This window comes from Phascolarctos cinereus, unplaced genomic scaffold, assembly GCF_003287225.1.
Source record: "Phascolarctos cinereus isolate Bilbo 61053 unplaced genomic scaffold, phaCin_HiC Scaffold_3;HRSCAF=262, whole genome shotgun sequence".
Lineage (NCBI taxonomy): Eukaryota > Metazoa > Chordata > Mammalia > Diprotodontia > Phascolarctidae > Phascolarctos > Phascolarctos cinereus.
In genome coordinates this window covers 49,311,095-49,336,305 of record NW_027555736.1, presented here as the reverse complement: position 1 = coordinate 49,336,305, position 25,211 = coordinate 49,311,095, and the positions used below count along the sequence as shown (strand labels likewise).

Here is a 25,211-nt window from a genome sequence, read left to right as displayed (position 1 = left end):
AGGTTTTAAGCCTTCCCTGAAACACATCAGTGACATCTCATCAGTGAAGACCTAAGAAATAAAGAGAGGGCAGGATTGTCTGGTGATCCAAATATGTGCAATTTTTCAAAAGTCACATGAGAGTCGGTTCCTTGCTGTGTTCTTTCCCAACCCTATTATAGGACTGTACCCTGGACGGCTGCCTACCTTGCTTACCCTGTGGTGTCCTGGAAGCTTCCGATGAGACTTCCCAGTTACAAGATGGCAGGCAAAGGTGAAGGCCAACTCCTAGGGCTCAAGTTCCTAGGCACAAGAGAAATGAGGAAGTAATAATTCTGGCAGCGAGGTGCCACGGTGGATAGAAAGCTGGGCCTGGAGTTAGAAAGACCTGAGTTCAAATCCTGCCTCATTTACTTACCAGCTACATGACCCTGGGCAAGTCATTAGCTTTCTCAACCGTACATGGGGATAATAATAGCACCCACTTCCCAGGGTAGTTGTGAGAATCAAATGAGATAATATTTGTAAAGCACTTTCAAAACCCTAAAATAAATGGCAGCTACGATGGTTATGCTTATCGTCACCATAAGGAGAAAGGACCTCAAAACCATTCCGTATGAGCATCCACTGAAGAAAACAGAGCTCTTTCTTCTGGAAAGCAATTGGAGAGAGGGTGGAGCATGACAGTCTAAAAGTATTTGCAAAGCTGTAGAGTGGAAGAGGGGTCTTGGGTCCTCAGGGCAGCCCCAGGAGCAAAAAGTGGAAAAAGGAAAGAGACCAAGTAAGTGTTGACCAGGAAAAAAAATGAGAGCTGTCCATGGTGGCCTGGGCCTCCATGAGAGGCAGTGGGTGCTCAGTCTCATGGAAGGTTTTCAACCAGAGGGCTAAAGGACCATTTGCCAGGTATGCTACAATGGAGGTTCCTTTTGGGTATAGGTTACACGAGGCAGCCTCTGGGGACGCTCATGGCTCCAAGATTCTGTGTTCAGGGTTCCAATTTTCATTCAATTGGGCCTGGGGAGTGTGGTAGCTCTATACACACCCCCACACTCCCAACAGGCTTAGTGCCAGTCATGGATCAATGGAGGAGAAATTTAAAATAGGTGATATTTGCAAATCATGTCACAGTCAACAGAACGTGTTCAGATGCCCTGGCTCACTTGGTCCTCACAATCCTACAAGGGTAGGAAGAAGAGGGAATACTCGTGTTTCACATAGCTGTGGCACTTTCCTTACAACTTCGCAGGAGGAAGAAAAGGAAGTAGGATTATCCTGTTTTATAGATGAGGAAACTGAAGCTCACAGGGGTTAAGTATCTGGCTTGGGATTTAAAGCCAGGGAGAAATGCAGCGTCCTAGAAAGTGCAATGAGCAGAAAGTCAGGGGACCTGGGTTTTGAGTGGTAAAGAACCAAGCTGGTTTGCTGTTTGACTCTGGACAAGCTCCCTTCCCTCTCTGGGACCCAGTTCTCTTCTGTAAAAGGACAGAGTCGGTTGGAATTATCTGAGGCCCCTCCTCTCTCTAATGCTCTGTGATTCGAGATCCCTGGGAAAGAGAAAGGGCCATAAATGCTGGCTGAGCCTCCACTAGGAAAGAGCCCTCCTCTATTAAACATTAACTTGGGAGAGGGCAGCAGGCCTGCTCTGGTTTCCAGGCATGGGCTCCCTTTTTCTTCCCTTTGACTTAGGTAAAGAAGAGGCTTTTCTGGAAGCTTTGATCAGAAAAGGAGGGCTAAGGGGAGGGTCAGAGAGAAGGAAACTCAGAGATCATTTTCCTGCTTAAAAACCAGGGCTGGTCCCTCAAGGAGGGGTAGGAGAATGATAAAGCCCAGGAAAGAGTCTAGGTTTAAAGCTGGAAGCCCTGAAGAGCCTTGCCCCCTTCCCTGGCCAAGCCTTCTCCCCACCCCCAGTGTCCCTCCCCTCCCCTGAGAGCTGGCCCTGGCTGGCTAGGACCGGAGAGGAGCCAGACAGCTGTTGGCACGGGGTGGATGTGAGCCCTTTGCCACGCCCCCTGCTATCACAGCGGCCAGGGAGCTTTGGCCTCAAGCTGGTTGAGACTACCTCTCTAACTCCCTCCTGTCTCAGCTGCGGTCCTCTGGGGGATTCTCTCGTGCACCCACCCCTGATATGGTAAGGGCCCCATGCTGGGGAGGGGCAGGGGACATTGGGGAAGCGGCTGCCCAAGCCACAGGACTGAGTGAGGCACCAGATTCATGTGTGTCCAGGGCAGAGCCATTGAGGGCTGGGAGAGGAGGCAGAACAGCCTAGTCCCTCGGTTAATGAACAGCTTGCTTCCTCCCTGCAGACAGTTCCTGGGAAGGGAAGGGGGAGGGGGGGATGTGGGGCAAATAGGGCTCCTGAAAGGAATGCCTCTCCTCCTGGAGCCAGGCAGAGAACCATCTTCCATCCAGAGGGGCCAGAGACCCCCGATAGGCCAGCTGAGAGGTGGAGAAGGCAAAGATCCAAGGAGAAAGATGGCAAAGCACGCCCAGACTTTCCCACTCTGAATCCATGTTCCTGTGACAGATCGATAGGGAAGGGATTTGCTAAATGACCATAAGGCACAGAGTGGTGCTGACAACCCAGAATAAGAAAGAAAAAGGCAGAGGTCCAGGGTTCAAATCCCAGCTCTGCTTCTTATTACTTCCATGACCTTAAGTATCTCAACCTCTCTCTGGGTCTCAGTTTCCTTATCTGTAAAATGAAAGGGATCAGACTGAAAACAAGGTCCCTTCCACCTCTAAATCTTCAATCCCAAAGGATATTTTTGGGGAGGCAGAGGAAAGCAGCAGACGTTGGCTTCCCAAAGACATGGGTTTCTGAGAGAGAGGGAGGGTTAGTATCTCTGTAAACCTGGTGAAAATGTGCAGCTGTTGGTGCAGGAAGAGGCAGCTGTGAGATGTTTGCCTGGTGGCTTTGTGGTAAACCAGCCTCAGTGGTGCGGGAAGGTGCTTCCCCACTGGGATCTGTCTCACCCTTTTCTATGCCATGTTCTAGTTCAGAGACTGGTGGAGTAAAATGGGCAGGGGGAAGGAGAGGCTTGAATGGACTTAGGAAGCCAGAGAGAGGTCCACACCTGCAGAAGGGGCCAGGCTTGCAAAGAGGCATTTTCTTGCTCAGTTTAAGCCAAAAGGTTTAATTGGAACTTTAGAATTGAAATGAACCTTAGAGATAATTTAGCAAAGCCTTAAAATGGGAGGGAAGAAGAGATGGAGGTGGATGGAGAAAGAGGGTCGTCCCTACAGAGTAGAGTCTGTGTCTAATTGGGGGAGGGGGAAGAAGGATCTGACAGGTGGGGGGTGGAGGGAAGGGTGGTCATTTTCCTTCAGCCTTTCACAGCCCAGGATGCTGGACTAGGTGAATCTCTCTCTGATTCTCTTTGCAAATGTCGTCATGTCTCAATCCTTTGACCTGAAGGTCAGAAAGGTATTTATGTTGGGAGGCTACCAAATCTGGGCCTCTGGTGGGAGTGAGACAGAAGAGGTGGAGTGACCGCTGAAGAGAGGAGATCACACCCCTTCCAGGGCCATCCCTGAGCTCTGCCTCCCCTCCCCCCACTCCCACCCTACCCAGACCAGACAGCAGATATTAAGGCTCAGCCTGACGTCTGGTTGCCAAGATACTTGGATGGAGCTTATCAGCCAGCCTGAAAGGGCAGGGGTGACAGTTTCTAGATCTGTGTTTACTCTCAATCTTTCCTCCCACCATGGTGTTCCACCATCTCAGCAGCTATCCAATAGGAAAAAGAGGAGGGGAGGGGAGAGAAGGATAATTCAATTCGACAAACATTTACTGTTCGCCAGCTATGTGCAAGTCACGGTGGGGGTTACAGAGACTGGCAGGACACGATCCCTGTCGTGATGTTTACAGTCTAGTGGAGGCGGTATGACTTCTCCTATCTGTTCAAATCCTATGCAGTTCATCTCAAGCCCTGACTCCCTGAGGAAGTCTTCCTTGATAACTCCAGCCATCACTGATCCCTCCTCCCCCTGAAGACTCCCCTCCCTCCCCCCACTGTCTATAGGATACATCTGGGTAGGTTATGTTACCCCATTTAACTCTGTCCTTCACTAGTATATTCACTGATCTCCTGTTTTCTGTGTCCAATGCAATATAAGCTCTTTGAAGACTGGGACAGTCGCTTCTAGACTTTCTTTGCCACCCACATGGGGACAGTAACTGGGAGGGCACATGGTGCCTGCAAAGAATGCCATATTGGAGTCAGAGTACCTGGCTCTGATACTTACTTGGTCATTCAGTTATTTTTCAGTCATGTCTGACTCTTCGAGACCCCATCTGGGGTTTTCTTGGCAGAGAAACTGCAGTGGTTTGCCTTTTCCTTCTCCAGCTTATTTTACACATGAGGAAACTGAGGCAAATGGGATTAAGTGACTTGCCCAGGGTAGGTGCTGTCATGATGCCCATTTTACAGTTGAGCAAAACTGAGGCAGAGGTGAAGTGATTTACCCAGGGTCATACAACCTAAGCCTGGATTTGAACTCAAGTCTCCCTGACTCCAGGCCCAGGGCTCTATCCCCAGGGCCACCTAGCTTGCCTTGTCCCTTAACCTCTGTGAGCCTCAGTTTTCTCATCTCTAAAATGGAGGGTATGTGAGGGAGAGGTTGATCTTGTGATGTAAGACCCACCTATTAATTTGTTCTGCCCAAATGATCAGTGGGAGAGGAAGGTGGTATGTGATCCTGAGTCAGTCCTCACTAGACTTCTCTGGGCCTCAGTTTCCCCATCTGTAATGGGCAGTAGACTAAATGCGCCCCAAGATCCTCCTCACCCTGAGGTTCTAGGAAGTCAAGGAATGAATGATTCCCGCCATGATGGGCCATCCAGAGCCCCCTCCTTCCCTGAGTGCTTGTGCCATCTCTCATTTGAATCTTGTTTCCCCTGGCTTCTTAGAAGAAGAGCCCTTTCATTTGGGGTGGGGGTGAAGGGTACGGCCCAGTGGGAGTCCTGATTTAGCTAGGATTCTTGCTACTGAGAAGGAAACAGAGGCAGGCCCGGAGGTGGAAAGTGACCTGCCCAAAGGGACCCAGAGGGTGAAGAGACCTAAAGTTTCTCCACAAGAGGACCCCATTGAAGGCGACATGATAACTGACCAAAATATAGAGGACTGCCAGGGAGACCCCAGAAGGCTGAATGGGAAGCAACAGGTGGAAATGGTGGAGAACCAAATTTCAGCTCAATGTAAAAAAAAAAAAAAGATTAGAGACATCCTAAAGTCTAAGGGGTGTGAGATAGTGAGCTCCTCATCACTTCCCAGGCATGCCTGGATAGCCGTTTGATGGCAGGCAGCATTGTGGAGGGGATTTCTGTTCAGGATTAGGCTCAATGGCCTTGGAAGGCCTGTAAAAGTCCCACAGACAATCAGCTGACGGTCCAGGAGAAGCCCCCAGGCCCTCTAGCCTTCAGCCGCACACCCTCCATCAGCCCTGTCCTTTCCAGTTTTGTAAGTTGCTGAAGGACCTGGCACAGCAATTTCAATGGTGCAGGGAACTCCCAAGTAAGGAAACCACCTCCACCGGTGCAGATCCAACCTTCTTGGCAACTTAAGAGTCGCAGAGGGGCAGCTAGGTAGCGCAGTGGATAGAGCACCGACCCTGAAGTCAGGAGGACCTGAGTTCAAATCTGTCCTCAGACCAAACACTTGACACTTACTAGCTGTGTGACTGGACAAGTCACTTAACCCCAACTGCCTTAAAAAGAAAAAGTCACAGAGAGTCACATAGGCCATAAAGCAATTGTGTATTGCCTCACAGTCCCCCAGACAGTACATTCCACTTGGGGATGGGGGCAGGGGGGCCATGCTGCATTCTCCCCCCCTCCACCCGCCCCGGGGCTGTGCTTCTGATTCTCAGCTGCTTTCTCCCCCTGAAGCATCTCTTCTCAAGCCAGCTCCTTCTGAGGGGCCTCCATTTGGGGGACAGGCCCCGGCTGGCCGTGCTTCCTTCCCGTGCCCTCCTCCCTGTCCTCAGATCCCTATTAAGTGCTGTCATTGGAATGTAAGCTCCCTGAGGGCAGGGGCTTTACCCACCACACCGCACTGACATCTCTATCTAGGCATTATGGCACCCATTTTTTCTCTCAGGCAGGAAAAGTGCACAGACTGAGTGCTGAGGAGAGAGACCAGCTGCTGCCCAACCTGCGGGCCGTAGGCTGGAATGAGCTGGAGGGCCGAGATGCCATCTTCAAACAGTTCCACTTCAAAGATTTCAACCGGGTATGGGACCAAGGGCCTGGGGAGAGTGAGGATTCTTGGGCCACCCTCGAATTCATTTTGAGGAGTGCACATTCAGAAGCTAAGGAGTGGCCCCGTGCCAGGAATGCTTTCCTCTCATAGGGGCCCTTTAGGAGAGCTCCTGGAGGCCTTTGCTAACCCACTTTGATGAGGAAGGTGCTCCCCACATAAGGCTGATGGGGAAAAACAGAGTTGATGGGCCTTGCCCATGCAGTTGGCTCAAGGGAGACTGGGTAATCCAGTCTCTAATGAGAACGGCAGTTAACATTTAGATAGCCCTTTAAGGTTTGCAAAACACTTAGTTGATCTTCGAGACAACCTTGTGAAGTAGGTTCTATTATTATCTCCATTTAACAGATCAGGAAACTGAGGCAGGCAGAGGCTGTGACTCACCCAGGGTCACACAGCAAGCCTGATTCCAACCCGTCTTCCTGACTCCAAGCCCAACACCCTATCCACTGCACCACCGAGCTGCCCATCACAGAGGCTTCGGCTGGGATTTTCCCCCACCACTCTGTCCTAGTCTTTCTGGGGTTTCCATCTCGGGTGGGCAGGATTGGCCCTGTTTCCTCTTCACTAGATAAGAGGAAAGATAGTATATTAAACCTAGTATATTAAAGCCAAAGGCTCCTTAGAGCTGGGTGATCCAGTCCATCTCCCTGCCTCTGAGGAGGTGACCCTTATCGGACCAGTTATCTGTCATTCCCATGGCACGGTTACAAGGCTAGCTGGGCTCTGTTCCTCCCTTCCCTAGGCCTTTGGGTTCATGACAAGAGTTGCCCTGCAGGCTGAAAAACTGGACCACCACCCAGAATGGTTCAACGTGTACAACAAGGTGAGCTGTGCTCCTGCCCACCCCCAGCCAGAGCCTGGATGCCTTTAGAGCCATCCTTGACCTCCTCAGCCCACTCATAGCTCTCTCCTCCCCACCTGGGATTTCACTCTGAATTGGAACACTTTTTGTATTGCTTCCTGTGTTTTTTCTTCCTAACTAGATTGAAATCTGTGAAAGCAGAGCTATCTACTCTGTTACCTTTAAAAACTGATTCTGGATATCCCAGTGCTGGGCACATAGTAGGTGCTCAAGATTCTTTTAATTTTTTAAATCTGGCCCTGATTTCATAGCAGTATAGGATATTCCAGGCATGGAAATGCCTTCCACTAATGCAGATCAACAACTTATCTGCTATATATCATCTCAGAGCTGCCTAAGGGCATGGTTGACTGGCCTATAATCAGTCACACAGCTCATATGTATCATTCTTGTACTCCCAAGCATCCAGTGCAGCACCTGGCAAAGAGTAGGTGCTTAATACTTATTGACTCGAACCCAGACCTTGACTCCACAGTGAGCATTCCAGGTTGTATTTCCCTCAATACTGGCTGGGTGACAAAATGACACGCAAAGTCCCCCTAGTGAGTAAGCCGCAGGAATGGAATTTAGGCCAATCATGGGAATCCTTCCCATGAGGCCTCAATGAAGTCCCCTGTTTTTCAGTTCTGATCTCCTTCCACTCCAGCTCTCCAACATAACCTATTCGTACCCATTCCCTGTTAAGATGTTATCTTCCTGTAGACATTGGCAGCCACATTAGGTGAAAGGTCTGGGTCTCTGTCTGGCACTTGCCCAGGGGGTTGATGCTAACTATGGTGGCACAGAGTGCCCAACACCCAAGGAGCCCTTGGCTGTGTTCATCGTAGTGGGAATGGTTAAAACAGTCAACACAGAGTGCACTAAAAATCAGAGAGGAGATATAGCAAAGGATTTGTTAGCTCTTTTTTTTTTACGGGCTTGAGAATAACTGTCTAAAGCAAGTCGGTGCAAAAGTAGCAGGTACTCCTGACTTCCAGGGGCAGGTTGGTGGGCTACCACCTTTTACAAGTTTAGTTGAGGCCCAAGGAACACTGGACACATACACATCTCCTGCATTCAGAGAGGTTGTACACATGATAACTTCTACTTGGAATGAATTGGCATTTGGTCTCTGGTTTTATTTTTCAGGTCCACATCACCCTGAGTACCCACGAGTGTGCAGGCCTGTCGGAGAGGGACATTAACCTGGCCAGTTTCATTGAACAGGTGGCTGTGTCTCTGGCTTAGACCTCACTCTCCCTCCCTCCAAAGTCCCTTCCACTTGCTGCTCTAGGAGGGTGAGGGTGTTGGGGGGACACAGGAAACCCTAGACAATGAATGGATCAGATTCAATGGTTATAAGGGGGTAGGTGGGGAATGGACGCGAGGCGACATGTACACTGTGAAATACGCCCTTGTTCTCAGCACCAGACCCTGTCCTCTTTGCCCACTGCCTAGCCTCACCCTGTGCTGTGTGCAGAAATTGTGCCAAGTCCAATGTAAGGCAGCTAGATGGTTGGGTGCAGGGGCAGCCAGGTTTTCTTCCCTTCTCGTATCCTGTGAGTGCAACAGTGAAGTGATGATTTCCTCCTTCTGGCCTGTTTAACATTTCACCATAAGCTACTGAACTATAACTAGGAGTCAGCTAACAATGTTCTGTCCACTGTAACTCGGAGATGGGACCCTCAAGGAAAAACCCAATTGTAACGGACAAATGTGACCTCATTCCTCAAATAAAGCTAGCCATGGATACTCGGTCGTGAGCTCTGTCGTCTGCCTTTCTGGAGGTGGGGCCCAGATGGGGTCAACGCTTAGTTTTAGGTGACCCCCTTGGAGATTCTTTTCCAGAACGTTCAGTCCATCATTCTCATTAGCAGCAGTAAAAAAGCTAGCAAGGTCATCAGTCTGGAAGCGGGGCCTTTGAGAAGAGGCTTGCTGAACGTCCTCCATCAGGACCAAGAGCTACAGGTGCCCTTCTTCCTGGGGGATCCTGGGCTCTGTGACAGATCTCCCTCAAGCTCCTTCCCAATCCTCAGTCCCAATCGGCTCACTCTGACTTGCCCTCTGCTGGGCAGACAGGGAGCTGGGGTTCGGCCAGGCTGTGAGGACTAAGGGCCCTGGGTTAGAGTCCCTCCTCTCCCCACTACCTGGGGGATCTGAGACAGCTCACTCTACGAGGCCGAGCCTCAGATTGCTCAGTTGCACTAGCTGAGGACTGAGGTCCCTTTCAGCACAGACTTGCTGTGCCCAGGGCATGGCTCCTCTGAAGGACTGGGTCTCAGCTCACTCGGTTTACCTGGTGATGTACATGTAGTGGGAAAGGACACTAGGGCCAAGGAGGAAACAGCAATAAACCAGGGCAGGGGTGGGATGATTTTTTCCAGCTGAGCAGTCAGGTAGGTCCGTTTCCACTGGCCAATGCCCTTTCTCTGGAGAACGCTATTCACGCACCACTCCCCTGAACTCTAACTGGCCTTTCCAAAGTCTGCTGGGCTCACAAACGCCAAGCACCCTGAAGGGGTTTCTCTTTCCAGGGCCAAAGGAGAGGTGGTACAAAAGAAGGAGGGAAAGGGAGCTGCGAGGCTCTGCACCCACAGCTTCCATCCTGCCCTCAGCTCCCAGGGTTGCGTCATGTGAAGACTATTCCCACCTCGGGGCAGCTAGATAGAGGGCCCAGGCCTGGAGTAGCAAGACTCCTCTTCCCGAGTTCAAATCTGGCCTCAGACACTTGCTGTGTCACCCTGTTTGCCTCAGTTTCGTCATCTGTAAAATGAGCTAGAGAAGGAGATGGCAAACCACTCCAGTACCTGTTAAGAAAACCCAAAATAGGGTCACCAAGAATTGGACATGCCTGAAACAACTACACAACAAAACTCCCACGTCACTGAGCAAGGGAAAAAGACCTTCATGGTCCCACTGTGTTCCCTGATTTTGCTTCCCAAGACTGCGGGCTGCTGAAGGCCAACTCCTGATGGCAAAGTGGAGCTGGATCACCCTTGCCTCCCCACTGCCCCATCTGAAATCCACTCCTGGGAGATACTGAGAAGGGCAGTGGGAAACGCCCAGCGAGAAGGCACTAGGGTTCAGGATACATTGTGGCATTAAAAGATTCTATTTTGGGGGCAGCGAGGTGGTGCAGGGGATACAACTCCAGCCCTACAGTCAGGAGGACCTGAGTTCAAATCCCACCTCAGACACTTGACAATTACAAGCTGTGTGACCCTGGGCAAGTCACTTACCCCCGATTGCCTCGCCAAAAAGGAAAAAAAAAAAGATTCTATTTCTAGAAAGGTAACTGCTAAAAAGACAACAGGGCTTAGAAATAAAAAATTTATTCTACAATTAATCCAAACAATGGGAATGACAGGCCTGGAGAGAAGACTCAGTGGGGGAGGGGATAGAGGAAGTATTTCATCACTGCTGAGTTTCAAGAGAAATAAGGTCGTGAAGTGTTCAAATCAAGGTGAGGGCATGGAAACCTATGCCCAGCTTACAGAGGCAAGGGTTGGGGGGGAAGGAGGCCACGTGGTGTCTGTCCCTCCTCTTTTCTCCCTCTATGCCACTCCCCTAGTGCGATCTCATTAGCCCCTGTGGGCTCAATCACCATCTCAATGCTGAGCATTCTCAATCTCTACAACCTCCAGGTCTATCTCTCCAACTGCCTTTCAGACATCTCAAATAGATGTCCAGTAGACACCTTAAACTCAACATGGCCCAAACTGAACTTATTCTGTTCTCTCCTGTCCACCCTTAAACCCTCCCCAAATTTCTCAATTTCCTATTACTATCAAGGTCTCTCAACTCCCCCTAGCCAATCTGTGGCCAAAGCCCATCGATTTTACCTTCCTAACATCTCTTGTACCTGCTTCTTCTCCCTTGACTCTGCCCCCACTCTAGGCCAGACCCTCATCACCTCATCTCCTTCCCATGAGGCCTCAATGAAGTCCCCTGTTTTTCAGTTCTGATCTCCTTCCACTCCAGCTCTCCAACATAACCTATTCATACCCATTCCCTGTTAAGATGTTATCTTCCTGTAGTCATTGGCAGCCACATTAGGGGGAAGGTCTGGGTCTCTGTCTGGCACTTGCCCAGGGGGTTGATGCTAACTATGGTAGCACTCTTTAAATAGCCTGCTGATAGATCTACCTGCCTTGCCACCCTCACCCCCAGGTATGGGGTACGTGGGGCATTCAGGAGGACTAGCACCACTGATGTGAGGGCTTCTCAGGGCTGCTCATCCACTTTCAGCATCCACCCATCACCCAACTCTCACCTGTGGCTCCAAGAAGCTGGAGCCCCCTACGTGGCCACACCCTGGTAAACTCCCAGCAACAGGCCAAACCAGGCTGAAGGTAACCGACAGGCCTCAAACCGAGGTGAGTTAGGGGGTGTCTACCCCAAGCGCTTCCCCTGGCGGAACGAGTGGATGAGAACAATTTGTTCCAGGGCCATGAAGGCAGCCGAAGCAGGCGCCATGGAGAACTTGGAGCTCGGTCAAGCATTGAAGGTCATCCAATGCATCCCCACACATGGTCAGTCATCCTGGCCCGTGTCTTGCCACCGCGCCTGGAGGACGCTAGAAGACAGTGAGGCTGAGGACCCTGCGACTTTGCCTCAGATCCAATTCACTAATGAGTCAGAAACGTCATTGGTCTTTGAAAATGCAGGGCGAACAACAATCACCTGCCTGAAGTCTCTGCTTCTCAGCTGTCCGAGTCATCTTCCTAAAGCACAGGTCTGACTGTCTCTGTCTCTGTCTCTCTCTCTCACACACACACACACCACAATAAGTTCCCATGCCTCCCTGTGTCACTTGCAGGATAAAATATAACATCCTGATTGTCATTCCCAGCTCCCACCTCTTCAGTCCTCTTACACCTTTACAGAATACAGTGACCACGGCCTCCTGACTGTTCCTTTCACAAGGCTCCTCCTTCTCCCCACTGCAGACATTTTCCTGGCAGTCCCCCAGGCCTGGAATTCTCTCCCTCTTTCTCTCTGCTTCCTGGCTTCCATCAAGCCCCAGCTAAAACTCTGTCCTCTACAAGGAGCCTTTCTTGCTTCTCCCTTTTAATGCCAGAGCCTTACCTCTCTTACTTAGCATGTATTTCCTGTTTTTACAGGGCTGTTAGCATGCTGTTTCCCCAGGGGATTATGAGCTTCTAGAGAACGAACACACACAGTCTTCTGCCTTCCTTTGTATCCCCAGTCCCTGGCACACAATAAATGCTTAATAAATGTTTACAAACTAATTTTATGGCTTTGTCAGATAAGGCCTTAGGCATTAGTTTGTTACGACTAGGGGAGGATAGTTCCCTTCCTGTCCACCGTGGACAGTCATGACAAAGAGTAAAGTATTCATCTTTTAACAAAAAGAGAAGCAGCCCCCACCACCGCCCCAATCCTTGAATGAACCCAAATTTACTAAGCCTCAAAGCTGTGGATCACCTGCATCTTCTTCCTTTGGGGTGCTATCCCCAAACAAGGAAGTGTATCATCAGTGGAGCAGCCTTAGCCTCCTTTAGCACAGTCAAGGCTATTCTGAAGCCAAGCTAATGGGAGTCCAGAGGAGCTGAAACCCAACTAAAAAAAAAAGATGGTTTGCCTAAGTCAGCTTGGCTCCTGCATGCCCAGTTTTTAGAATACTTTTAATATCTAATTCCTGTCTGGAACATCAGGTGACACCATGCTCAAAGCTCTACCATCACCACCACCTACCACTTCCTGGCAAGGGATGCTGGGACTAAACCTTTCTGCCCTTTTCCTTAGACCAGAGTCCCATCACCAAGACAGCCAGAGAGCCAAACGAAGACTGTTTCATTATGCCACAGGCTTAGTTAGGCTAAGGAGATATTCCAGACCCTGACAACTTAAGTGGCAAGGACCTGCCTGGGAACCAGGAGTAGGGTTCTCCTCCTCTCTAAAATAGGCATCTCTAACATCTCTGCCTCTCCTTCAGAGGGTGTGAGAATGAGTCCCCAAACACTGGTCCAAGTGCCTGGGAATAAGTGCTGTGTGGGCCTGCAGGTTATCACTCGTCACAAGTGAAAGGATTCTAGCTCAGCGCCGGCATTCCTCCCCGACAATGGCGGTCCCTGTCCGACAGCCAATGCCAGGGTTTTGGACCAAGGTCCAGCGTTGAAAATCAATGCCACTACCTCCCGAGAGAAGACCGCTCGGCTGCGGTCCCATCAGAAGTGACACCTCCCATCCTGGAATCTCCTGACACTCATGTCGGGGTTATAAATGACTCCAGTCTTCCACGGTGATGAAGGTTTTAGAAGTTTAATTGTTTTTCAAGGTTACTACTGCAGCTTGGCAGCGAGGTCAGAGAGGAGAAGCGGGGAGGGTAATAGGGGAAAGTACCATCAATTTTCAGATTATGAGGCTGAAAACAGTATTAAGAGTGAGTTGACAGTCCATGGCTCACACAGCTACTTCTCTACGAGCCAGAGAAAGGAGAAATGAGAGAGTGAACCAAGGGCAGAGCCACTCAACTCGCCCTGGCCGCTGACCAGCTCACACACACCATCACAGTACAATTACATAGCAGTTGGAAGAGAGAAGGGAAGAGACTTGAAAAAAGAACGAAACCTGGAATTAAGGCTGTGTCAGGACTGACAACTAGTGGGGCTCTCAGAGCCATGGGGGCGTGGTCTGCTCCGCCTCTGCATCCTGGCCACCAAAGGCAGAGGAGGGATGCCTGCTGCCTGCTCCCGGGGCCCTGGATCCCCCAGAACACCTGAGACCCAAGGACAGTTCCTGTAATTTCCAGACCGTTGGCACCATCACAAAGCGGCGCCTTACACAGAGTAATTAAATGGGTCACAGGGACGGTTGATGAAGAAAATGAAGCGTGTGATTCTCAGCTCCAAGGGACTTCTCCCCTTCCTCCAAATCCCTTGGGGCAAAATGTACAGGAAACAGGGAAGAACAAACAACAGGAGTCAGCCATATCATACCGCCACATAACTCACAACAGCTGGCAGTTCCATTCCTCTGGTACGCGAAATAAGCAAGACAAAGATGTGACTCTCCTTCCCCACTAGCATGTGGAAGTACAAATTCACAGCACAGAGGTCATAGGATCTGCCAAGCTTGTGCCAGGGGATAAGGATCCCTGAAGAAGGGAATGGCCCCCCAGGAAAATGTCATGTGGCTTTGTCATAAGAATTCCCATGCCCAGGGTTGGTATTAAAAGAAGTCAGTGGGTACATTTCACCAACACCCGGGGTCTGGAGTGGCTGCTTCCTATGGCAGAGAAAGGCACGCTAGTAAAAAATCAGAAAGCAGGGCAGCTCCGGCAGAGCAGGGCACTAAAGAGAGTGAGAGCGGAGAGCGGATGCAGGATCTGCATACTCGCCCCACGCCACCTGAGATACCAGTCTACCAAGGAATTGCAAGGACCAGGACAGACTGCAGTCCCCATGAGGCCCCGTATTTCTAATAAAGATGTTGCCCAGAGCCTGCTCCCTTTTAGCTAGAGATGAAAGAGAAAGCCTGAGGCTCACCTGCCATAAGGACCATGGGGACTGGAGCAAGGTTTGGGGCACTGACCAGGCCTGTAATGGGGATCCCACATCCTCCTCAAAAACAGCCAGGAAAAAGTCAAGGCAAATTGGTGAATGCCCTTTAAAATGTGCCTTCAAGTAGCCAGGATCACAGCTCATTTACCAGTTTTATGCTACAGAATGGCTTGAAGAAAAAAAGACAAAGGTAGGAACAGAGAACAAATTCCAGTGCCATCCCCAGCTTGGGTCCCCATCTCACTCCAATACAGTGGAGTCTAGCTTCTGATTGCAGCCAGATCTTGGAGGGGGTGGGGGCTTAGGGGGGTAATAGACCATCTCCAGTTCAGAAAAGAAACTCCAGGGACAGAGACGCCAGGGTACCTTGGTGAGCATTTTCTTTATCCAACCCATGGAGGACCGGAACCCATGGGAGGAAAAGGACCATGAGTAGCAGTCCCAGGAATAAGGGCAAAAAACAGAACCAAAAGGGATTTTTGATGTAGAAATGGCTAAGTCCAGTCCAGTCTTCCCTTTGGAGGGATGGCAGGACTGAGCTGAGCCACTTTGTGTGGGAAGAAACTGACCGATCCAACCTTATCCCTCCAGAACAATGGTTCCAGCCGGCCGGCCTCCTACTAAATAAAAAGTAATCCGCCATGATCGTCACAAGTGGGTCCAGCTGCCTACTCCTGGTGCTAGCTCCGAGGAAGGCGGGTGAAGGTTCCTACTTAAGACAGACAGACCTCCACTGAGGATGACAAAGAGAGACTAGTGGAGGCTGCTCCAGAGCCACACCCTCGCTTCCTAAGGAACCAGGAGAGGTCAGAAAAGCCACACAGTAATTACGAGTGAAAAGGCTAACAAAATGCCTTGGGAGGGATGAAAACTGGGACAAGATCACTACGTGAGGAAATCTTTCGGTTATCTCCAGATTAAAAGCAACCCTGGAGGCTCGGAGAGAAGACTCCCTCAAATCCAGATGTCTTGAAGTTGCTCTTGAAGTGGAATGTGAACAACAGCCGTGGTGCAGAGCGGCCCGCTCCTCTGAGGGTCAGCCCAGGACCATGGACAAGGCATCCCCGGGCACAGGATCAGTGAGATTTGGGGGAACCATTCTTTTGACTGCCCTGACACGGCTCTGTGGTGAAAAGACTGTCCAAAAAGGCTTCTGTCAATTCTGCTACCATCTTCCTGTCAGGGACAGTCTGGGACATCCCATAAATGGCACCCTGCAAATCCAAACAAGATCTGACTTTACTGTTGCCACAAAGGAAAGGAAAGGAAAAAGCTGTGGTCAGCAGTCCCAAATTAAATTCCAACTCCTCACTGCCTCGCCGATCCTCCCGCCAGCCCTGGGAGTTTTCCACTCTTTCTTCAAGCCTTCCCACCCATGGTCACGATCCCCTAGACCGAAACAGAAAGACTCTCAGAAAGAGCATCTCAGCTGTTCCCTGCCCGGCTTCACACAAATATTTCAAAAGACCCGGGGCCATTTTCCAGCTCGGGCACTTAGCGCCCATGTGACCGGAAGCAGCGTCATCTTTGAGCTACGTTTTCTCTTTCACAAAGGAGGCTGTTCTAAATGAGATTTAAGGACTCCCTCAGCTCTAAAACCCTATGACCCCATGTTACCCCTCGCCCTACTAACTTCCAAAGAATGTAGAAAAATGGCTCCGTACCATGCCTGTTGTCCTGGCTTTAGGGTTCTTCATGATCTGCGTGACAGACTCCCGGACATCCTTCAGAAACAGCATGGACACCTTGGGACGGGTGTGAAGCAGGGTGATGCAGATGTGGATGCTGCAGGGAAAATAACAGGAAGAGAATTGTAAAGCAATCCACTTGTCTCCTGCTGGCACTTTTTCCTGAAGCCAAGTTCATGGGGTCAGCTAAGTTATTCAAGTCACTGGTCTCCTAAGTAGTAGTGCACACACCAGCACTGTGACTCCCAGGCAGGGCCAAGAAACATCTAGGATAAGGAGAAAAGAATGGCACCCCCCAAAATACTCCATTCCCTTTAATCCAGATTAGTGTGGGTTCTGTACAGCTAGAACCGTCAGAAGCCATGCCCCATTTATCTGTGAAGCACCTGAGAGACATCACAAAGAGGCAGGAATTAGTCAAGAACTTTAAATCCCGGCTACACATTTGTACCCACAACTCACTTTAAAAGAGCCCGAGCTTCTGGAAGCTGTGGAGATCCAGACTTTGAAAGGAGTCTGGGCATGAGCAGAAAACACCCCCAACCTGGACACCTGATTGTGAACTCCAACTTGGACAACTATGAGCTCATAGTAAATGAGTAAATGATAATCTCTCAAAACTTCAGTTCTTCATCTGTAAAAAAGGACTGATGACCTCCCAGGACTCTTGGGTCTCAGAGAAGGAGCTGACCCTTACATTCTCCCATCCAGCCAACACGTACACTAGGGGATCCTTAAATACCCGAGGGCTTGGCTCTCCTGGCCCGCAGCCAAACTCCCATGACTTCCCTGGCCACAGATGCTCCGTGGTGGGTCACCTTGGAGAGGACCCCTAACCAACAGCAGACTTACCTTGATGGGAATTGCAAAATATTCAAGTTCCAACCCTTGGCAGTCAGGAGATTAGAGAGTCGAAAAATGTCAAAGTCATGAGAGCCCAAGGCAATGACTGACACCTGAGGGTTCCCAAAAACAAAGATGCCTTTGATTTTTTCTAGCCTTAAAAAAAAGAAAAAGAAAGATGTTTGTTCACAGGTGGTCCTTTTATTATCATCCGCTTTAAACAATATCCTGCATGTTGAAAGTACTCAATAAACTTACGGCTTCTAAGGTCCAAGCCCTATGACCTATGTGGAATGAAAGCCTTCAAGGACACGCGCAAGGACACTACTCATCAAACCTAAAACATTTTGTGCCTTCTCCTCTGCTCTTCTATCAGGCTTAAGCCAAAGCTATGAACAGATACTTATGCTGAACATTGAAAATTCAAATGCCTCAGTCTGAATCAGACTCCAAGGGCAGTGAGGTAAAAGCTCACACCTCAGCCCCGTGAGGACAGTGTTCTGAGGGGTCACCACCCACAAGGCTGAGATGCAGGAGTCACTGTCACTATCTGTGGCATCCAGGTCAGCGGCCCAGCATCACCAAGAGGCCTGAGGTTAAAGGCCAGCCCTTCCTGGCCAGAGGCTTTGGTTCTTGGGGCATGGAAGGAGAGAAAGAACAGAAAGCTGAACAACCAAGCATCCTGGACAGACATACTCTGACTTGAGGAAGCGCGCGGTTCTGATGATACTCTTGGTGGCCTCCACGTAGCCATTTTCGCCCATGTGCATCAAGGTGGCCCAGCAGGCTGCAATGATGCCGCCAGGCCGCGATCCTGCTACGTTGGGAGAAGCGTAGATCCCTCCCTGCCAGTCAGGGGAGATGAAGAACTGGTAGCGTCGATACTCCTTGCTGCTGTACAGCAGCACAGACGAGCCTTTGGGAGCATACCCATACTAGGGGAGAGAAAGCGGAAAGATAGCAGCACGGACAGAAGGAGAACAAAGTCAACGGCCCACGAGGCCCTGGCCGAGTCGACACAGAAGCAGCGCCCATCTCCTGTCCCCTCTGGCAGGCGCCACTTCTTCTCTGAACTAATCCACTTCCCTTTAGCCTCCCCAATCAAATGCCCCCTTTAATAATGACTCCAGGCATTTCATGTTGGCACAATTGCAATTCACATGCTGTCAGAATTCACCCAGACTCCACAGGTGACTTTTGTCTTTCTTTCTTTCTTTTAAAAAAAATGTCACCAACATGTTGTCAAAATAACAGGCAGTAAGGTCGACATGGAAAGAGCAAAGGACTTGGAGGCAGAAATCACAGCCTCTTACAAGTGTGTGTGACCTAAGTGTCCTCTTTGTGAAATGAAAGGTTGGACTGAACTCTTTCTAAGATTGATCCTAACTCTAAAAATTACAATAAAGAGCAGCTAGGTGGCGCAGTGGACAGAACACTGGCCCTGAAGTCAGGAGGACCGAGCTCAAACCCAGCCTCAGACCAAACACTTGACACTTATTAGCTGTGTGACCCTGGGCAAGTCACTTAACTCCAAATGCCTAAAAAGTAAATAAATAAATAAATAAATAAAATAAAATAAAATAAAATAAAAAATAAAAATAAAAATTACAATAAATTCCCATGAGGAAGCAGGAAAGTGTGGAGTCCAAATGCTGGGAGCACAAGCTTAGAGCTTGTTCCACATACACCATCCCCTCCTGCCAAGAAGCTGACTTTCTTGTTCAGCATTTCATCGGTGAAGGAATGATCTTGATTTCAATCTTTGGAAAAAGGAAAGCCATGGAGCAAAAAAATCCAATAATCACTTATGTTTGGCTGAGAATCCACACGATTTCCTTACAGCAAATCTGCCTCCCTACTTGGATCCATCATCTGAGCAGACCTTGGCTGGGTGGTGGGGAAAGTCTATAGAAACTTTCTAAGTAGTGACAAGGCAGCAGGCTGGGATCAAAAATTCACTGCTGAGCATTCACACATCAAAAAACACGACTTAGCTGTTTAACTGACATTCTGAAAATTCAACCAAAGCTACTGAAATACCAGCAAGGCAAACAATGCCTAACCCCACCTTTGACCCCACCATGCTTGCCCAAGGGTCCCCATATGGCTATCATGATATATATTCAGTCTATTTCGAGGTATATTACAAATGGGGGGGGGAGGTAATGGCTTCCAAGTTCTGGCTACACCCACTTCTTTATATACTCCTACCCCCATGATCTCAAGATTTCAGGGAAATAAGAAACAGCTTTTTCCTATAAAAAGTATGGAGACTCCTATGATAGAACTCTCAGTTTACAGACATTCGATCAAGATTCCTACAGTCACAAAGAGGCAAAGATCAGCAGAGTAATGAATTCTAATCTGCTCCTTCCAGCCATTTCATTTAACCAGGCAAGGAACTCCTCCTGTCTGGCTCTATTGCCTCGGTGGGAGCTAAGAATCAAGAGTCAGATTTCCCGAACAGGAGACTGCTCAGAGATGTGAAATACTGGCCAGAAGTACCATAGGGCATGTTCGCTTCCTCACAGCAGAAGTGGCTATCTTAGCTGTCATTTTTCTCCATCTTGTCTTACCTTATGAGTATCTGCTGAAATGCTAGTCACGCCTTTTACCCGGAAATCAAAGAGCTGATCCAGAGGGTATCCTGCTTGTTGCATGAAGGCGATGAGGAAGCCCCCCAAACAGGCATCTACGTGGAAAGGAATTTTATACTTGACAGCCAGCTGCACCGAGAAAATAAAGAACAGAAGAAATCACAGAGGACACTATGACAAACCCGACGGTGGAACACAGCAGGAAAGGTGGACTCAACCCAAAGTTATTCTGTATTTACGTCTTATGCAAGAAGAAACAAAAATCAGAGATGCCCCAAGATCTCTACGGTGTTTCACACAAAGGCATGCTATTTCAGAAAGCAAAATTCTCCTTCTTTTTATACCTCATTCATCCTTTAATTCTATTCAACCACAAATTAATATCTTCAGTAGCTAACTTTCTAATTTTTTTTAAAACTCAATTTTATTTCATTTTCAGTTCCAAATTCTCTCCCTCTCACTCCCCTCCCCCACCCATTGAGAAAGCAAGAAAAACAACAACCCTTACAAATGTATGTAGTCAAGCAGAACAAAGCCCCACATGAGCCGTGTCCAGAACACGACTACACACACACCTGTGCATATGCACATGTATTATACAAGCCTCAATCTGTGCTCTGAGCCGTCAGCTCTCTCTGGAGGCAGAGAGCACGCTTCATCACGAGTCACCCAGAACTGCAGTTGGTCATTTTACTGACCCAAGATACTGAGTCTTTCTTTCTCTTTTCAGTATCGTTGCTGTTGTATAAACTGTGCTCCTGATTCTATTCACTTCACTTCGTATCAGTTCATACAAGTTTTCCCAAGTTTCTTTGAAACTGCCCTTCATTTTTTTTTTTTTGCTTTTTCATGAGGCAATAAGTGACTTGCCCAGAGTCACATAGCTAGTAAGTGTCATGTGTCTGAGGCTGGATTTGAACTCAGGTCCTCCTGACTCCAAGGCCGGAGCTCTATCTACTGTGCCACCTAGCTGTCCCACCTTCATCATTTCTTACAGCACAATAGTATTTCCTCATCTTCATGTACAAACTTGTTCAGCCATTCCCCAATTCATGGTCATCCCCTTAGTTTCCAATTCTTTGCCAATACAAAAAGAGCTGCTATAAATATTTTTGTAATATGAGTCCTTTTCCTCTTTTATCTTTATCTCTTTGGGTATGGACCCACTAACAATACCAATGGATCGAAGGGTTATCATGGGCTAATAACTTGTTTGGCATAGTTCCAAATTGCTTTCCAGAACAGCCAGAGAAGTTCACAGCTCCAGCAACAGTACGTTACTGTACCTATTTATCCACAACTCCCCCAGCATCTGTCATTTGCCTTTGTTGCCAACTTTGCCAATCTGATGGGTGTGAGGCGGTACCTCAGTTGTTTCGATTGGCATTTCTCTAACAATTAGTGATTTAGAGCATTTTTAAATGGCTATTTATAGCTTGTCTTTCTTCCTTTGAAAAGTGCCTGTTCCTATCCTTTGTCTATTGATTAGGGAATGGTTCTAATACTTATAAATTTGACTTGGTTCCCTATATATTTGAAAAATGAAGTCTTTATCAGAGAAACTTGCAAAAAAATTCCCCATTTTCCTGCTTCTCTTCTAATTTGGGTGCACTGGTTTTATTTGTGCATGAACTTTTAAATTTTATGTAATCACAACTGTCCTCTGTGCCTCCTGTGAACCTCTCTATCTCATTTGGTCATGAATTCTCCCCCTATCCAGAGATCTGACAGCTCCCCTATTTTATAATGCCAGCCTTGATGTGTAAATCATGTACCCAGTTAGAACTTGGCTTGGTATATAGTGTAAGATGTTGGCCTACACCTAGTATCCACCCAATTGTTTTCTAGTTTTCCTAATAGTTTTTGTCAAATAGTGAATCTTACCCAATAGCTGAGCTCCCTGGGTTTTTTAAACACTCGACTACTGTGTTTATTTGTTTCTGTAAAATAATAATAGCTAACATTTATATAGCATTTATGACGTGCCAGGCATTACGTTAAGCACTTTACAATTATTATCTCATTTTATCGACAAACAGTCCTGGGAGGTAGATGCCACTATTATCCCCATTTTATAGATGAGGTAACTGAGACAAACAGAGGTTAAGTGACTTGCCCAGGATCCCACAGCTAGTAAGTGTCTGAGACAACATTTGAACTGAGGTCTTCCTGACTCCAGGCCCAGCGCTCTATCCACTGTGCCACCTAGCTGCCCATACAGGTATTATTGTGTACCTAATCTGTTCCACTGATTAACTTCTCTATTTCTTACTCAGTACCAAACCATTTTGATGATCATGGCTATGTAATAAAGTCTAAGATCCGGTTCTACTAGGCTCCCTTCCCCTTCAATCTTTTTTTCATGAATTCCTCTAATATTCTTGACCTTTTGTTCCTCCAGACAAATTTTGTTACTATTTTTTCTAGCTCTACAAAGTAATCCTTTGGTAGTCTGACTGCTATGGCACTGAATAACTAAATCAGTTTAGCCAGCATTGCTATTTGTATTCTATTGGCTTAGCCTGCCCATGAACAATTACTATTTGAATCAATCATTCTGAGCTGTCTTTATTGTGTTGACACAGTTCTGTGTTTCTTGGTAGGTAGACTCTCAAGAAGTTAATGCTTTCTGTCCTTATTTTAAATGGAATTTCTCCTTCTATCTCTTCCTGCTGGATTTTGTTGACAATATACAGAAATGCTGATGATCTGTGTGGGCTTATTTTATATCATCAAACTTTGTTGAAGTTGCTCATGTTTTCAATAGTTTTTAAGCTCTCTAGGCTTCTCCAAGTAAAGTATCACATCATCTGCAAAAAGCAGTGACTGCTTCTTCTTTGCCTGTGCTCATTCATACTCCAATTTCCTGTTGGTTTCTTATTGCCACAGCCAGCACTTCCAGCACTACGTGGAACCATGATGATGAGAGGGAACAGCCCTGCTTCACTCCTGATCTTATTCCAAAGGCCTCCAGCTTATTCCCATCTACGCTGGATAATGCTGGCTTTTAGTTTTGCACAGATAGTACTTTGCATTTTAAGGAAAGCTCCATTTGTTCCTATGCTTTCTAGGGTTTTGTGGGAGTTTTTTAATTTTTTGAAGCAGCAATGAATGTTTTATCTTGTCAAAAGCTTTTTTTGCATCTTTTGATGTGATCATATGATTTTTGCTGTTTTTGTTATTAATATGGTCACTTAGGCTTATGGTTTTCCTAATATTGAACCAGCTCTGCAGTCCCAGCATAAATCCAGGTTAATCACAGTGCATAATTCTTTACAATACATTGCAACAGTATCCTTACTAATATTTTACTTAAAATTTTTGCATTGATATTCATTAGGGATGTTGATCTATATTTTTCTTTCTCTGATTAGATATTCCCTAGTTTAGGTATCAACACTACATTTGTATCATAGAAGGAATTTGGCAGGACTCCTTTTCTTATTTTTTTTTTCAAACAGTTTACATAATATGGAATTATGCTTTAAATGTTTTGCAGGATTCACTTATAAATCCAACTGGTCCTGGAAGTTTTTTCTTTGGGACTCCACATATATAACCTTATTCAATTTCTTTTTCTAAAATAGTGTTACTTAAGACTCCATTTCCTTTTCTGTTAATCTGAGCAGTTAACATTTTTGTAAATACTCATCCATTTCATTTAGGTTGTCAGTTTTATTGGCATACAGGTGGTCAAAATAGTTCCTAATAATTTATTTTATTTCTTCATTGGTAGTAGATTTACCATTTTCATCTTTTTCATTTTTAATACTAGTAATTCAGTTTTCTTTTTTTCTTTTTTTTTTAATCAAATTAGCTAATGAGTTATCTGCTACCCTACACACACACACACACACACACACACACACACACACACACACACACACACATACACACACACACAAACACAACTCCTAGTTTTATTGATTAAATCAGTGGGACTTTTTGCTTTCAGTTTTGCTAATCTGTCCTTTGGTTTTCAGGATTTCTATTCCGGTGCTTAAGTGGTTGTTTTTAATCTATTGGTTTTCTAATTTTTTTAGTTGCATGCCCAAATTAATTGGTCTGTTCTTTCTCTCTTTTACTGATGAAAATGTTTAGAGAAATACATTTCCTCCTAAGAGCTTGGCTGCATCCCCAATATTCTGGTATGTTGTCTTGCCATTGCCATTATCTTTAATGAAATCATTAATTGTTTCCATGATTTATTCTTTGACCCACCCATTATTTAGGATTGTTATTCCATTCCAATTAATTTTTAATCTTTGCTTCAATGTCCTTTTGTTGAATGTAATTTTAATGCATTACGGTTGGCAAAAGAAACATTTAATATTTCTGCATTTGTTAGATCTTTTATGCCTTAATTCATAGCCATTTTTGTGAAAGTGTCATGCACAATTAATAAATAGGTCTCTTCCTTTCTGCTGCCATTCAGCATTCTCCAGAGGTCTATCATAAGTAGCTTTTCTAAAATTCTATTCAGGTCCTTCATTTTTGTTATTTCATCATTAGATTTATCTATGCCTGAGAAGGGTAAATTGTCTATTTCTCCCTGTAAATTTTCCTTTAAGAATTTAGATGCTGTATCACTTGATGAATTATGTTTAATATTGATATTCATTCATTGTCTATAATACCTTTTAGAAAAATGTTGTTTCTCTCTCTCTTTTAATTAGGTCCACTTTTGCTGTTGCTTTATCGGAGATCACGTTTGCTGCCCTTGTTTTTTATTTTTTTTTCTCCTGCTGAAGCATAATAGATTCTGCTCCCACCCCTCATTTTCACTCTTTGTGTATTTTCTTATTCAAGTGTGTTTCTTGTAAACAACATATTGTTGGGTTTGGGTTTCTAATCTATTCTGCTACCCTTTTCTGTTTTACAGGTAAGTTCACTACATTCACAGTTATGAGCGATAATTACGCATTTCCCTCCATCCTATTCTCTTTTCCTTCTCCTTGCTTCTCACCAGCTCTTTAAGAGTTTGCTTTCCTTCTGACTAATCCTTCCCATAATCTGCCTTCTCTCTTGCTGCCCCTCTTTCCCTTAACCCCTCTCCCTCCTATTTCCTTGCTGGACAACATGCATTTCTGTGCCCAGCTCTGCGTTTATGGGTCTTCTTCTATCTTTCAACCAGTTCACATGAGAATGAGGTTCAACTGTTCCCCGCTCCTCCTCCACTCCTACTTCCTGGCTGTACAGACCTCTGCTTACACTCCCCATTTTTGTCATCGAATTTTCCCCATTCTTCCTCTCCCTACCCCCACTTCTCCCAATGTCTTCCTCTTCCTATTCCTTCCACTCTTCTTTTAATACCAATAAAACATAACAGAATCACTCCCTCTGTGATGATGATAGGGTTCTGAGGGGCCTCACGTGTCTTACCCCCAGACAGGAAGATACACAGTTTAACCTTGTTTAGTCCCTTAATGACTGTTCATTCATGCATATCATTTTGTGCTTCTCTTGACATTTGTATG

The 25,211-nt window shown here is 47.0% G+C and overlaps 2 protein-coding genes across 5 annotated transcripts in view; one reads left to right on the top strand and one right to left on the bottom strand.

Moving 5' to 3' along the window:
- The first annotated feature begins 1,951 nt into the window (after window positions 1-1,951).
- Window positions 1,952-8,835, top strand: PCBD1 (pterin-4 alpha-carbinolamine dehydratase 1). 2 transcript variants are annotated; one of them, XM_020994691.2, is made up of 4 exons: window positions 1,952-2,107; window positions 6,078-6,209; window positions 6,982-7,062; window positions 8,230-8,835. In XM_020994691.2, exons 1-4 carry the CDS (start codon window positions 2,105-2,107, stop codon window positions 8,326-8,328), a joined length of 315 nt encoding a protein of 104 aa, XP_020850350.1. In that variant the 5' UTR covers window positions 1,952-2,104; the 3' UTR covers window positions 8,329-8,835. The 2 variants fall into 2 exon arrangements, with proteins under 2 accessions (XP_020850350.1, XP_020850351.1); XM_020994692.2 differs by lacking the exon at window positions 6,078-6,209.
- Window positions 8,836-13,349: 4,514 nt separating this feature from the next.
- SGPL1 (sphingosine-1-phosphate lyase 1) overlaps window positions 13,350-25,211 on the bottom strand; it is an 85,565-nt gene continuing 73,703 nt past the window's right edge. For all 3 annotated transcript variants that reach the window (XM_020994532.2, XM_020994534.2, XM_078150820.1), the window contains 5 exons: window positions 19,714-19,863; window positions 17,834-18,072; window positions 17,147-17,293; window positions 16,271-16,391; window positions 13,350-15,820 (listed from right to left, as the gene is read on the bottom strand). In XM_020994532.2, coding sequence (XP_020850191.1) covers window positions 15,683-15,820; window positions 16,271-16,391; window positions 17,147-17,293; window positions 17,834-18,072; window positions 19,714-19,863 — 795 coding nt within the window. In that variant the 3' untranslated portion in view covers window positions 13,350-15,682. The remainder of the gene's footprint in view (window positions 15,821-16,270; window positions 16,392-17,146; window positions 17,294-17,833; window positions 18,073-19,713; window positions 19,864-25,211) is intronic.